Source organism: Microtus oregoni, unplaced genomic scaffold, assembly GCF_018167655.1.
Source record: "Microtus oregoni isolate MIOR12 unplaced genomic scaffold, Mior012 000015F_ref0000493, whole genome shotgun sequence".
NCBI lineage: Eukaryota > Metazoa > Chordata > Mammalia > Rodentia > Cricetidae > Microtus > Microtus oregoni.
In genome coordinates, this window is record NW_024543074.1 from 49,095,830 (window position 1) to 49,109,098 (window position 13,269).

Here is a 13,269-nt window from a genome sequence, read left to right on the forward strand (position 1 = left end):
TGGCATTTTCCTTCTAGTAACTTCATGGGGCTGGATTTGTGGATAGGTGTTGTTTAAATCTGGTTCTTCCATGGAATAACTTGTTTTCTCCATTAATGGTGATTGAAAGCTGGGTATAGTAGTCTGGGTTTGTACCCTTGGTCTCTTAGTGTCTACTGCACATCTATACAGAATCTTCTGGATTTCATAGAAAAGTCAGATGTAATTCTGATGGGTTTGTCTTTATATGTTAATTGACCCTTTTTATTTGAATCTCTTAATATTTTTTCTTCATTCAGTATGCTTTACATTTTGATTATTATATGATGAGAGCACTTTTTTTTGGTCCAATCTATTTGGTGTTAAGAAAGCTTCTTTCATAACATAAACCTTCAATGGTATATCCTTCTTTAGGTTGTGAAAGTTTTCTTCTATGATTTTGTTGAATATATTTTCTATGCCTTTGAGCAGGGGTTCTTCTTCTTCTATCTTATTATTCTTAGGATTGGTTCTTTCATGGTGTCCCAGATTTTCTGTTTTGTGTTAATAATTTTTTGGATTTAATGGGTTTTTTTTGACCAATAAAACTATTTTCTCTGTAGGATGTTCTGGTATAGGAGGTCCTTCTGTTTGTGTGTTGCTTTCATTGGTTAATGAATAAAGAAACTGCCTTGGCCTAGCTCAAAGAACAGAACTTAGGTAGGTGGAGAAGACAGAACTGAATTCTGGGAGGAAGAAAGAAGAGTCAAGGGATGCCATGGATCCACTGCTGGAGGTAGATGTGCCGAAAATTTTTTGGTAGGCCATGACCTCGTGGTGGTATTCAGATTAATAGAAAAGGGTTAAATTAAGATGTAAGAATTAGCCAATAAGAAACTAAAACTAATGGACCAAGCAGTGATTAAATAATACATTTTCTATGTGGTTATTTCAGGGCTAAGCTAGCTGGGCAGCCACGATGAACAAGTGGACCCCTCCTTGTTACAATCTTCTAAACCTCAGATTCTAGCTTCTATCTCTTGAATTCTTTTGCTTCTATTTGCTTCCATAGTTTCCATTCATTTACCCAGATTTTCCATATCCAGAATTGCCTTAGTTTGTGTTTTCTCTAATGCCTCTGTTTCAGTCTTCAGTTCTTGAACTGTTTGCTTTACTTGTTTGATTCTTTCTTCTTGGGTTTCAGGGGTTTCATTGAGAGATTTAATTTCTTCCAATTTCTTGTTTGTCATTTTCTCCATTTCTTTAAGAGAATTTTCGTTTCCTTTTTCAAGGTCTCCATCATCCTCATAAAGTTATATTTAAATAGTTTTCTTCTGCTTCTTCTGGGTTAGGATGATCAATTCTTCCTGTTGTATAACTACTGGGTTATGGTGCTACCACGTTGAATTTAGATTGTTGAATGAATTCTTGCCTTGGTGCCTACCCATCTCATCTTCCAACTGGTAATGGGAGTGTCTTTGCCTCTTGTTCTAATTCTTTTTTTTTTTTTTTGGTTTTTCGAGACAGGGTTTCTCTGTGGTTTTGGAGCCTGTCCTGGAACTAGCTCTTGTAGATCAGGCTGGTCTCGAACTCACAAAGATCCGCCTGCCTCTGCCTCCCGAGTGCTGGGATTAAAGGCGTGCGCCACCATTTGTTCTAATTCTTGCACTGGCTGTCTGTGTCTTTGGGAACTGTTCTTGGTCTGCTCTGTACTGTCACTTTCTGTATCTCAGGGAGACACTGAGGTCTCTCTTGGCCTGCTGTCTTGACCTGCTCTCTTGTTTTGCTCTCTTGGTCCACTCTGTGCAGTCACACTTTTGTTTCAGAGTTCTTTTCTTGGTCCTGTCTCTTGGTCTTCTCTGTGTAGTTTCAGCTTGTGTTTCAGCATCCCCCTGAGGTTACAGGGCAAGGGGGAATAGGATGTTTTGGAGCAGAGTGGGACTTGTAGCTTGCAGAGTTTGATGAATGGGATGTGGTTGTCGGAGCAGCCTACCTGCAGAACACTCACCTGCTGACTGACTAGAGAAACTGAGGCATGTGGAGGAGGGGCCAGGGATTTTGCCCCAGAATGGAGGGCCTAAAGAGTAGAGTGCCCATCCAGGTGGGTGGGTAGTCACTCACCTCTTGGTCCTCTCTGTAGTAGCAGGCTGTGTTTCATAGTTCTACTGATAGGATAGGACGACTTTTTTTAAAAAAAAAAAAGTTTTCTTAGGCTTTATGTGTTTGTACATTGCTGAACATTGGGCATCATTATGTAGTCAGAGTCTGTGCTTTGTTTTCCAGTCACCCAGACATGAATAATCACATTAAAGATATAAAAAATAAAAGGCTGGGAATGTAGCTAAGCAGAAGGGCTCTTACCTCGTGTGTGGGAAGCCCAAGTTTCAATCCCAGCACAAAGAAGGAGGAGGACACAAAGAGAAAGAATGGGAGGACAAAAGCCAGGAGGAGGAAGAGCAGGGAGAGAGAGCAGAAACAGGAAGAAGAATTGTTTTATCTGTGATTACTAATGATACAAGGTGAGTGCTAGAACGAGAGAGGTCTGTGAGCATCTTAAACAACAGACACGTTTGCTCTCAGGTGTGTTCTCTGAGTGTGAAAATGGAAAAGACGTCCTCTTGCAGAGCAGGGCGGACATCGTCAGACCTCAGCAAACAGGTGCCGACCTTGAAACAGTACATAGAGTTTTGCTAACTATAGAAACCTCACAGAGTTGTGACAATAGCTGCCTGGCAGTGGAACACTAGACTCAGAACAGGCAGCCGTTTTACAGTGAGAACTTCATGGATTCCGGGAGAGTCACCCATAACTATTCTGCTCGGTCCAAAGTTTTCCACAACTCCACAGCTCCACCAGCACCAAACAACAGCTCCAGACCCACGACTTCCTTCTGTGTAAAGATGATGACATGACTTGTTGCTTAGCCAAGCCAGCTCTGCCCTCTGCCCACAGAGCTGACACCCAGGTCACTGTCAAGACAAAGGCTTTTCTCACTCACCAGCCCCAAAGAGTTTCTGCTGTAAATAACCAGGGCCAAAGTTTCCACAAAAGCAGAGAGCACTGAGTCTGCTGTTCACTGCAGCCCAGAGCACAGTTGCCAAAAGCTGCACAGAGTGCCCTTCTTGAAGAAAGTATCAAAGAGAGGAGAAGCCAGAGAGAGCAGAGACTGGGGAGAGCAGAGGCTGAAGAGAGCCTCTGGGGAGCCTGGAGAGATGAGCCCCAGTGTAGAGAGAGAAGGAAAACTCTGCAGCTGTCTCTGTCAATAGGTTCTAACCATCTGAAAGGAACATGGCTCCTGGTCCACGCTCCCCACATCACCTTTTGCTGGGAAAATCCTCCTGCATTCCCTGTGGGAATATCACTTGATTGTTGGTGCTTCCATGGCAAGGCCAGAACACCTAGTCTCTGATTGCAGTCAGAAGTTTGCTGTCTGCTCAGCTGACTCCAGGCTGTGAGGAGACTGTGATCTCCCCCATCACCTGCATCAGACACACTTCTACATTCAAACAAATGTTACAAGGCCAGAGTTCTGAACAAAAATTCTTCATTGCACCGTTTTCTTGTTTTAAGACTTTAGTAGGTGAGGCTATGGCAAGCAAGCAAGTAGACAACAAACACAATGGGCAAGACCTCAGTGGGCAAGGCCATTGTGAGGGTCTGTAGCTATCTAACCGCCAGGACTCACCAGCATCAAATTGTGATGGTGAACATTGTGTTTAGAGGATAAATTTTCTGTGTTAATCATGTAAAAACAAAGTGTTTTCAGCTTGTTAAAGCCATGAGGAAGTTGCTTCTACCTTGAATGCATCCTTTCAGCTGGCCCCAGAGGGAACACTTCTTGGAACAGTTGGGTTATTCTCTTAGGAAAAGAAAAAAGAATAGGCTATTTGACATCTCAATTCCTCAGCTATTCCTACAAGGTAATGGGTCACAGATTAAACAGGCTAACTGCTCAGCTTTTGTATGAGATGCATGCTTGTGTGGATGGTTGAAGCATCTGCAGGATGTCTGTTACAGGATCAAGCTTAGCCCACACCCGGACACGTTATGGTTTAATTTAGCTTCCCAAAATTGTAACTCCGTGGGTTTTTTCCTTTGTAATCCTTTTGCTAACAATAGCCAGAGCCTTACCTAGAGAACTCTCTCTGGTTTCTTCCTGGCAGATTTCTTTTTACTTAAAAGTCTCTAATTTGCAATAACCAAAATTTAAGTCTGACTGGTAAATCTGTTACTGACTCAGGACCCACAACAGAAGCATTGTTTACCTCGGGATAGGTACCCACACATGAGTCAGCAGTCCCCAGTGGGGAAGCCAGAGGGTCAGACGCGGATCTCTACTACAGACCCGGAACTGTGCTATCGTTGCCACGCCACAGACTTAGTTAGACAACCTCAATCATTATGACCCATCTGCCACCTTCTCTAAAGGATCTCCCAGTTGTTTCATGCAAACCAGTCATTTCTAGGAATAGAAACTGAAACCGATTTGGACTGCAGCCTCTCCCTGTTGTGTGGTTTATATAAGCAGAGCTCATATCTGCCCAGAAAATGTAGATAGCAAGGGCTATTTGTGGACCAACAGCGATAAAGGAACAGTGAAAGTCAAGATCAGTCTGTCCACTCCAAGTGGTCTTTCTCTCTTCAGGCAGTTCTTCCTAGGACTCAGAACTCTAAACTTCACCTCATTTCTTCCTGAACATCCTGAGTCTGAATTCCAGTTCTAGAGCATTCCAAGGCAACTGCCCTTGCTGCAGTGCACAGACTTCTCCTAAGAGGAGAACGTTCCCAGAGGCGCCACTGCCCTCAGATCAAGGTCACCACTGCTGAGGTGAGTGAAGGGTTCTAAGTTCAGCTTGGCCAATAGCCCTACGTGTGTGATAATGTGAAAGGGGGAGCACTGACTCCAGGGCAGGAGAACTTGGGGATTTCACTCAGGGAGCAGGCACAGTAGCATCCTTCTGTGTCATCTTCTGTGCCAAAAGCATCCCAAAGCAGAGAAGCAGCAGCCCTTCCTTCCACCTGCTTGTGTGGACCTAGATGATCTTCTGAAGAAGTTGAGCTTGGAGGAAGACAGCAGGCTGGGATACCCAGATGCTCTTGGAGTCTTTACTGTTCATCATGGAGATAAAATCCCAGATGAGAAACAACCATCCACAGTGTCTGGAAGAGCAGTTGACCCCCTGGCTTTCAGGAATCTGCTGTCAGTCAGTTGTTACTCTGATGGCTCCATCTTTACACTTTCTGTTGTTTCTCTCTTGCAGTTTGCAGACCACTTGGGTTTAACTGTGATATGACTTCAGGAGTTTCTTTTCCTGCTCTGTATATCTGGAGCTCTACAAACCTTTGTATCTGTCTGGATGTGCATTCCTCTCCCTAAATTTGGAGACATTCTTGCTAGGGTTCATCGAGAATATTTTTTATGCCATTGGAATGGAGTTCTTCTCCTTCTCTGTGGATGTGTTTCATGGTGTTGCAAAGGTCACACATAGGCTGCCCATACAGTTGTTTTTTATTTTTATTTTTATGGTCATTCCTGACCAAGTCTTCCCATTCCTCTACATTGTCCTCACTGCTGACATTCCCTCCTCCATTATCATCTGATCGTGAGTCTTTGCTCTGAGCATTTGCTTTAATGCATTTTCATCTCCAGCTTCATTTAAGTCAAGATTTTGCTCAGTATTTCTCATTATTGAATTTCATTTTCATGCCCTGTGTTGACTTGTCTGTAATTCAAATGATTGCTTGAATCTTCTTTCTTTGATTACATTTACATCATCCTTGTGAATTCTTCATCTGAAACTTTATCTAAGTCATTCTCATGAAGACCATTACTCTGGAGTGTTTTGTTTTTGTTTTGTTTTGTTTTTTTTTTTTTTTTGAGAAGACGAGCTGTCTTAGGTTTTCAGATAACCAAGTTTTTGTGTTCATGTATTCTTTGATCACTGGTTAGATTTTCTTTTGTATATATTTACCTCCTTACTTCTTTTATAATGGGAAGCAGTTGGTGGGCTTTGAAGGCTCTGATACATGGGGTGGTCAATAGGGGTCAGGTGAACTTGGATGTCTAGGGCTCAAAGGAAGGAATTCTGACCTCCCTGGGTGAGTAGGTGGGTAGACAGCTGGTAACTCTGACAGGTCAGGCACTGGGTGGCCAAGAGGCCAGGCAGGCACTGGAGCTGGGGGACCTGAAGTCTCTGAGGCATAGGGAATCACCTCATGGGATAGGTAGTGGATATGCAGGAAGGTTGACAGCCACCAGCACTAGTATGTAAGTGTTAATCTCATGAAGCAGGCAGCTGGTCAGGCAGGCTCTGATCAATGTTTGAAGACAATGTCCTACAATGTAACCCTGGCTGGCTTAGGGACATCACTGCAGTGTCCTTAGATAGATGCAGTGAATTACATTCTTTGGAGGATGGTCCCCTCAATGCCCTTGCATCTGACAGTAGTCTTTCTTCCTTTTTTAATTTTAATTTTGTTTAATTTAAATGTTTACTATGAAGCAAGGGTCCTTTAGTTTATCAAAATATAAGAGAATCCTTCTCCCTCTCCTCCCTGCAGTCCCTTCCATACCTCCTATTTCCTTTCAGATGTATGCTCTCTAACTCTTCATTACTATGACATATCTCTTAACAAATAAATACATAAACTCCACTTGTTGCTGTTAGTACAGCTTGTATAGATAGATATACAGAGAGATGATAGATAGATAGATAGATAGATAGATAGATAGATAGATAATAGACAGACAGATAGACAGACAGAAATTAGGGTTGAACATTTGGGATTGAATTATCAACTAGGGAGTTCATTTTTGGGTGAGACTACTTCTGTCCTTCTGCAACTTTTTATACTTGTGACTCTTCATCTAAGTGTGACAACCCACACAATTTCCCACACCCACTTTGGCACATCAACTGTTGGTATCAGTGTTCAGGTCTTGTGTAAAAGGCCATAATGTTGAGGTTTCATGTGTATCTTGGTCATATCCAGAAGACTCAGTCTTGCATTGGACTGTGTGGTCTTCCTATCCTTGTGTCTTCTGCACCCTCCTCCTCAGTGTTTTCTCTCTCTTAGGTTAAGGCTTATGCCATCAAGTGAGGCTGGGCACCGCAAAGTCAGCTGTTCTCTGCTTTGTGACCAGTTGTGCTTTCTGAAGTGATCTCTCACTGCTGTGAAAAGAAGCATCTTTGGTGGTTAGAGAGAGCTCCGTGTACCTGTGAGTAAAGAAAAGTGTTTGGAAAACAGAAATATTCTGGGATAGGAAAGTGGCCATAGTGGGTTCTCCTCTGAGATCTGTGACCTCACTAACAGCAGGTGGTTGGTTAGATTCTCAGTTACCATGCACGATTTCCTTCTTGTTCAGCCAGCCTGATGCACATTTAGACAGGTGTGGATCACCACCAATACATAAATGCCACCCCTGCACCTTTAGTTACCTCAGTGTGATGATCATCACTGTGGCTCACGGAAGTCCTATCTGGGCAGGAATATGGAACATTCTCCTCCCTTGGAAACTCTCATAGCCCCTTCTGATGTTAGGGAAGCTGGGTCTTGAGGAGGAGACTTTGGTTCAGATCCAGCTTGATTTCTATGTGTCCTTTATCTGAAGTGTGCTGTGTCTTCAGGACAGCGCCCTTCAACTTCTGGTGCTCAAGCAAGGGCAACAGCAGGAGTCTGTGCTGTTTGAGGAGTATCCTGGACTCTCCTGACCCACAACTCAAGAGAAGTTTCTCATGTCTGACAATGAAGTTTCTGTTACTTTATGACTCAGATGGGAGGAATTATCAGGCATGTTGCATAACTTCATTTAAAAGATATAAATATGCATATGTTTACGTATATAACTTTAGGTAAATATGAAATAATAAGATTCTCAATGTAGACGTTTTCTGTAAATGTTACTCTTTCCCCAAGTTAATCCCGGTGTTTTCTGGAGTCTCTGAGTAAGTGTGATTTAGAGAAATGTTAGGACCTTACAAATCTGTCAGCATTATGAAAGATGCTTGTCAGAATTCTCCCAGGATGTCCCTCTCAGTTCCTGGTGTGGAAGCTGAGATTCTTAGTTGTTTTGATTTCTGACCTAAACACCCGGGAGAACTGAAGACAGTGACGCATAGCACTGAGCATCTGAACACCAGGAGGCAGGGTATCTCTCTGAGTAGTGTGACTTTCATGGAGGCCGTGTCCCTCCTCTTCTATGAGAAGAAAGGGAAATAACGGTTATTTGAACATCTCTTTTCAATTCAGTCTCATCTGTTCCTTGTCTTGTGTCAAGTCTTCATTATAAAATAACCATGTGTTGGGTTTACCCCCGGAAACCACATAAAGATGGAAAGAGAGAACTCACCTGCATAGTCCCACCTTACTGAGGCCCAACTCAGAAATTTACCTATTCCTTCTGCCTCTGTCTTTCCCTTTCAGATGCTGGTCAGAGCCTGAGTATGCTTCTAGCCTCCATGACTAACAGTGTGGGCTTCCATATTCCTTTTCCTATGCTACTCCCTCACCTTGTGGCCGCCTGCTGCCCAGTGCTCAGTGGGTGACCTCTGTGCTGCAGCATAGCTCTTGTTCCCTCTCCTTGGTGTTCTCCTCCCTTCCAGACAGCATGAGATTTACATCTTCTTGTCCTAAGGTGTTCCTTTTCAACTCAATCTTCTGTTTGAGTTCATTCTTGTATTGTTTTATTAGCAAGACTAGGAAGGCTGAAGAGGGAACCCTCACTTCCCAGGTGTCCCATGGTGGCTCCACTAGGACTCATCTCTTAAATTTTAATGCTTGACAGAAACAAACGCACAGAACAAGCCCATTCCTAGACCCCTCGACTGCATCACTCTGACCTCCACATGCATGCATTTTAAAAGCAATTCCGAGACAGGGGCAGCTAGTTTGACTTACTTTTCACTTTCAAATCTCAACTGTGAGATGCTGTGATCTCTAAGGTCCTGGGGAGATGACAGAACAGGGAAGAGAGTAGAAGTGGTAGAAGGGAAGAAGAAGACCGAGGGTCTTCAAAGGTGGCCACTAAAGCAACAAGAATGTGGGAAAATAAATAATAACCATGCAAAGAACCTGGGGCCTTGAGGACCTACAGTCAAATTACGAAAGGGTTCACATAAGGTTGAGGACCCTGTCAGGAGAAACGTTCCTTCCGGCATGTCCTTCTAGGGTTGACACCATGTATGGGTGTCATTTTAATGAAAAGAACGGAATGGAAAGGAGACACCAAACTGATAATAAAGGTTGCAATGGGTAACATCACAGAGTAAGTGGAGTCTGAATTAGACCAAGAAGTGCAAGGAAATTCCTAGGAGGAAGTGAAGTGTGAGGAAGATGCCTCTTTATAACCAGGTCAGGAGTGAAAGCAGCGACCAAGAGGAGAGAAGAAAGGCAATTCTGGCTCTGATGTGGGACAAGGTATAGGGTCCTGCTTTACTGAACCAGCCTACAACAAGATGTTGCCCTGCTTTATTAATGATTACGATTTCTCTCCTCTCTGCTTCATTCAGCTTCTACATACAGAGCCATGGCTTGGGCCTCCAGCATTAATGCATTCTTTAATAATTTTAAGAGGGAAAGCCAAATCCTCTCTGAGGAAACCATCACCTTGATTAAAACCCACATCAAGAGCAATAACCTCCAGGAAGCACTTTCTGTAATCAACAATGCACTGAAAGACATCGAGAATGCCCCCCTGAACATTGCTGTGACAGGGGAGACAGGGACAGGGAAGTCCACGTTCATCAATGCCATAAGAGGGGTCGGACAGGAAGATGAAGGTGCAGCCCCCACCGGGGTGACAGAGACAACCATGGCGAGAACTCCATACCCACATCCAAAGCTTCCCCAGGTGACACTATGGGACCTGCCTGGCATTGGGTCCTCTTCTTTCACACCAGAAAACTACCTAAAAGAAATGAGGTTTCATGAGTATGACTTCTTCATTATCATCTCAGCTTCACGCTTCAAAGAAAATGATGCCCAGCTAGCCAAAGCCATCTCAAGGATGAAAATGAATTTCTACTTTGTCCGAACAAAGATAGATAATGAATTATATAATGAAAAGAAAAGTAAACCCAAGACATTCAATAAGGAGAATGTCCTAAAGAAAATCCGGAAAGACTGTTCACAGCAACTCAAGGAGGTTCTCTCAGGTGAGCCTCAAATCTTCTTAGTCTCTAACTTTGAAACGTCTGAGTATGACTTCCCAATTCTGGAACAAAAACTCCTAAAGGACCTCCCAGACAAAAAACGCTATGTCTTCATGCTATCTTTGAACAGTGTTACCAAGGAGGCCATTAACCTCAAGAGAGATTTCCTAAAGCAGAAGGTCTTTCTAGAGGCCCTGAAGAGTGGAGCATGGGCCACCATTCCATTTGTTGGCATGATCAGGGATGAGTTAGAGGATCTGGATGAAACATTCAATCAATTCAGGTCTTACTTTGGACTGGATGATGCCTCATTGCAAAAGATTGCTAAAGATTTTAATATATCTGTGAATGAACTGAAGGAACACCTTTCGTTTCCCCGTTTGTTTGCAGAAGATGATGATGTGTCCTTACTAAAAAAACTACAGAATTATATTGAACGTGTTTCCTTGGGTATTATTGGTGGACTAGGTGGTGCTGTTTATTACTACAAGAAGTCTTACTATCTGCAGAATCTCTTTATTGATACTGCAGCAAATGATGCCATAGCTCTTCTTAATAAAGAAGATCTTTTTGAAAAGAAGGTGGGACCATATATATCTAAGCCCCCGGAATTCTGGGAATGATGGAAAAATGAGGCACAAGGTCCAATCAGTATTTACTTCTGGCCTCGTTTTGGACACTGACACATGACCTTTCCAGAATAACAAACCTTGCCTGTAGAGTGCCAGAATGTTCATCCTTTTCCTCTAAGGGAACCAGAAGATCACTGTTGCAAGTACTCAATTATGCTGGAGTAGTAGAAAAAGAAGAGTCAACAACATTGTACAAATGTGTGAGGAAACCTTGTTTCCATAGTGTGTAAAGCACACATGAAAATATTGATTGGATTTGTGATTTTATGTTCTAATGACTCCTGGATCCTTTACCCCTGTGTAAGTCTCCACACAGTTCTGCATTCTCAGAGCCGGGTCTGCTTTGTCACTTTGTTTGAGGGCATCTGGTGACCAACACTGTGTAGACAAACTCACCTCCTTAAGAGGTGGGAGCCCCACACAAGACGAGCAAAAGAGGCAGGGACCTGGACCATTAATGAAGCTCCATCTAGGAGTAGCCTGGTTAAAAAAAAAAATAGATGAATTAACATGATCCTCATGGCCCATGGAAATAATGACTTCTATTTCATATCAATCATTAGCCAATATGAGCATACTAGAAATTTATACTATGTGATTGAAAACTAAAACATTGATTATAGATCATCTCTCCAAAAATCAAAATAAAACAAACCAAAACCTGTTTGAGTGCTTTTATTTAAAACCCCAAGACACTGTTCGTCCTTGCTCTCATTTGAATGTGGCCAGGATGTGCAGCTCTTGACTACTGCTTTGTCTAACCACTCTGCTGACCATTCATGGTATAGATGTTCTGATAGTCTGACAGAATTTAGAGCCGAATGTGAGATGAGCCGCTGAGAATCCCTGTGAGAGATTATCTTGATTACTTGATTTTATCTCATTATATCACTGACATCAAGAGATCATGTTAATGGCAAGCAGGTCCCTCCTCCCAAGACAGAGGATTCTGAACTGCATAAAGTGGGTAAGGGTAGTTGAACTTGAATGCTTTCTACCCATCTCTGCTTCCTGACTGTGTTTGAAATAGGACCAACTCTCTCAGTCCTCTACTGCTGTGACCTCTCCAATAGAGGGCAGTACAACCTTTCACTGTGACCTGAGAGAAGCCCTGGCGGCGTTACATGGCTTTGCAGAACATTTTGTCACAGCCACAGAGAAAAAACTCAGGTAGACACCTGACTGGACTCTTGTTTAAAGCCCCTGTGGAATTTCTGTATTGATGGCTTTCCCACCAGGGGAGGAGAAATGCAGGCATGGCATCCCAGGGGCAGAAAATAAAGCACATGTTAGGTCAGTGTTGGAATCCTACAGAAAACCAGAGGCAGTGGTCAAGGCCCGGTTCCTCTGAAAGCTCTGTCTGTGTCCACACCACACTGACATTAGTGACTTATGTGTGGTGACCCAAACACCTGTTAAAACAGCATGAGAGAGGAAGGTCTGCTTTGTCCCAGAGTCAGAGAACTGCAGGTCACTTTCCAGAGGTGGCAGGTGGCAGTAGCAGTGGGGTCCATCCAAGCAGAAGATCATCTGGGAGACGAAAGAGAAGAAGCAAACAGAGTTAGAGGACACGAGGCAGGGAATTCACAGTCCTGGGCTCCAGACCTGCTAACAGCCCTACCCCAGGATCCACAGCATGAAATATGAGAGCCTGTGGAACTCATTTCAGATTCCAAACATAATACTTTTGTATCCATAGTTTATTCTCTTTCTGAAAACCCAGACATCTGTGTAGAAATTGATTCTGTAACCTGTATCCAAACAGGTTGGAGCAAGAAGCCTCTCTTCTTTGGTGATGTAGGATCTTCTTCAATGACTTGGCGGATGTAATTCACAATATGGAAGGTTGTTCAGTGTGTCTCCTCACTCAGAATTTAGTGTCATCTAAATAGGGCTTCAGCTCACTTTACTAATGGTTAGTGCAGATGGGTAGCCCATGCATTAGAGCACATTCGTTGGCAGATGTTTAAAATTCTTTTATTTCTACAGACTTAGGACCTCTTGCCCTTCAGTCTCTACTTTTGCTTATGTGCGCCTTTCTTCGGCTCAGTCTAGCTGGACTTTGTCTAATGATTCGTAAATTATATTGAGGGGCCACCCTAGAAACAACTTTGGCTAGTTTTTGCCAATCTTTCTCTTGTTCAGAACTTTGTCTCCCCACTTCCTTTTAATCTGAGTTGACTTTTCTGTTTTGAGCAATTTTATGGGGTGAAATAGGCTGCTGGTTTGAGTCTTTTGGGGCCTCAAGCATCATGGGCTGAAGAGAGTTTAAGACCCCTGGCTGATCTTCCAGAGGTCCCAAGTTTAATTTCTGTGGCAACCATATGATGGGACAAAAACATCTGTAATGAGACTGGGTGCCCTGTTCTGGCTTTCAAACACACCTGCCAGAACACTGCATACATAATAAAGAAATAAAGCATAAAGTAAATATCAAGATCAAGAAAAAAAAACATCATGCCCCTTTACCAAGTCCACCCTATCTGCTGTGGTTATCACAGGTCTTTAAAGCTTTACTTTTATATTGA

The 13,269-nt window shown here is 43.1% G+C and overlaps 1 protein-coding gene across 3 annotated transcripts; it reads left to right on the top strand.

The window, feature by feature from the left end:
* Window positions 1-4,521: 4,521 nt before the first annotated feature.
* LOC121456728 (T-cell-specific guanine nucleotide triphosphate-binding protein 2-like) lies at window positions 4,522-10,747 on the top strand. Of its 3 annotated transcripts, XM_041665145.1 has the most exons (3): window positions 4,522-4,786; window positions 7,036-7,177; window positions 9,468-10,747. In XM_041665145.1, exon 3 carries the CDS (start codon window positions 9,485-9,487, stop codon window positions 10,730-10,732), a length of 1,248 nt encoding a protein of 415 aa, XP_041521079.1. In that variant the 5' UTR covers window positions 4,522-4,786; window positions 7,036-7,177; window positions 9,468-9,484; the 3' UTR covers window positions 10,733-10,747. The 3 variants fall into 3 exon arrangements, with proteins under 3 accessions (XP_041521079.1, XP_041521080.1, XP_041521082.1); XM_041665146.1 differs by lacking the exon at window positions 7,036-7,177; XM_041665148.1 differs by lacking the exons at window positions 4,522-4,786; window positions 7,036-7,177 and adding an exon at window positions 7,578-7,749.
* Window positions 10,748-13,269: the final 2,522 nt, after the last annotated feature.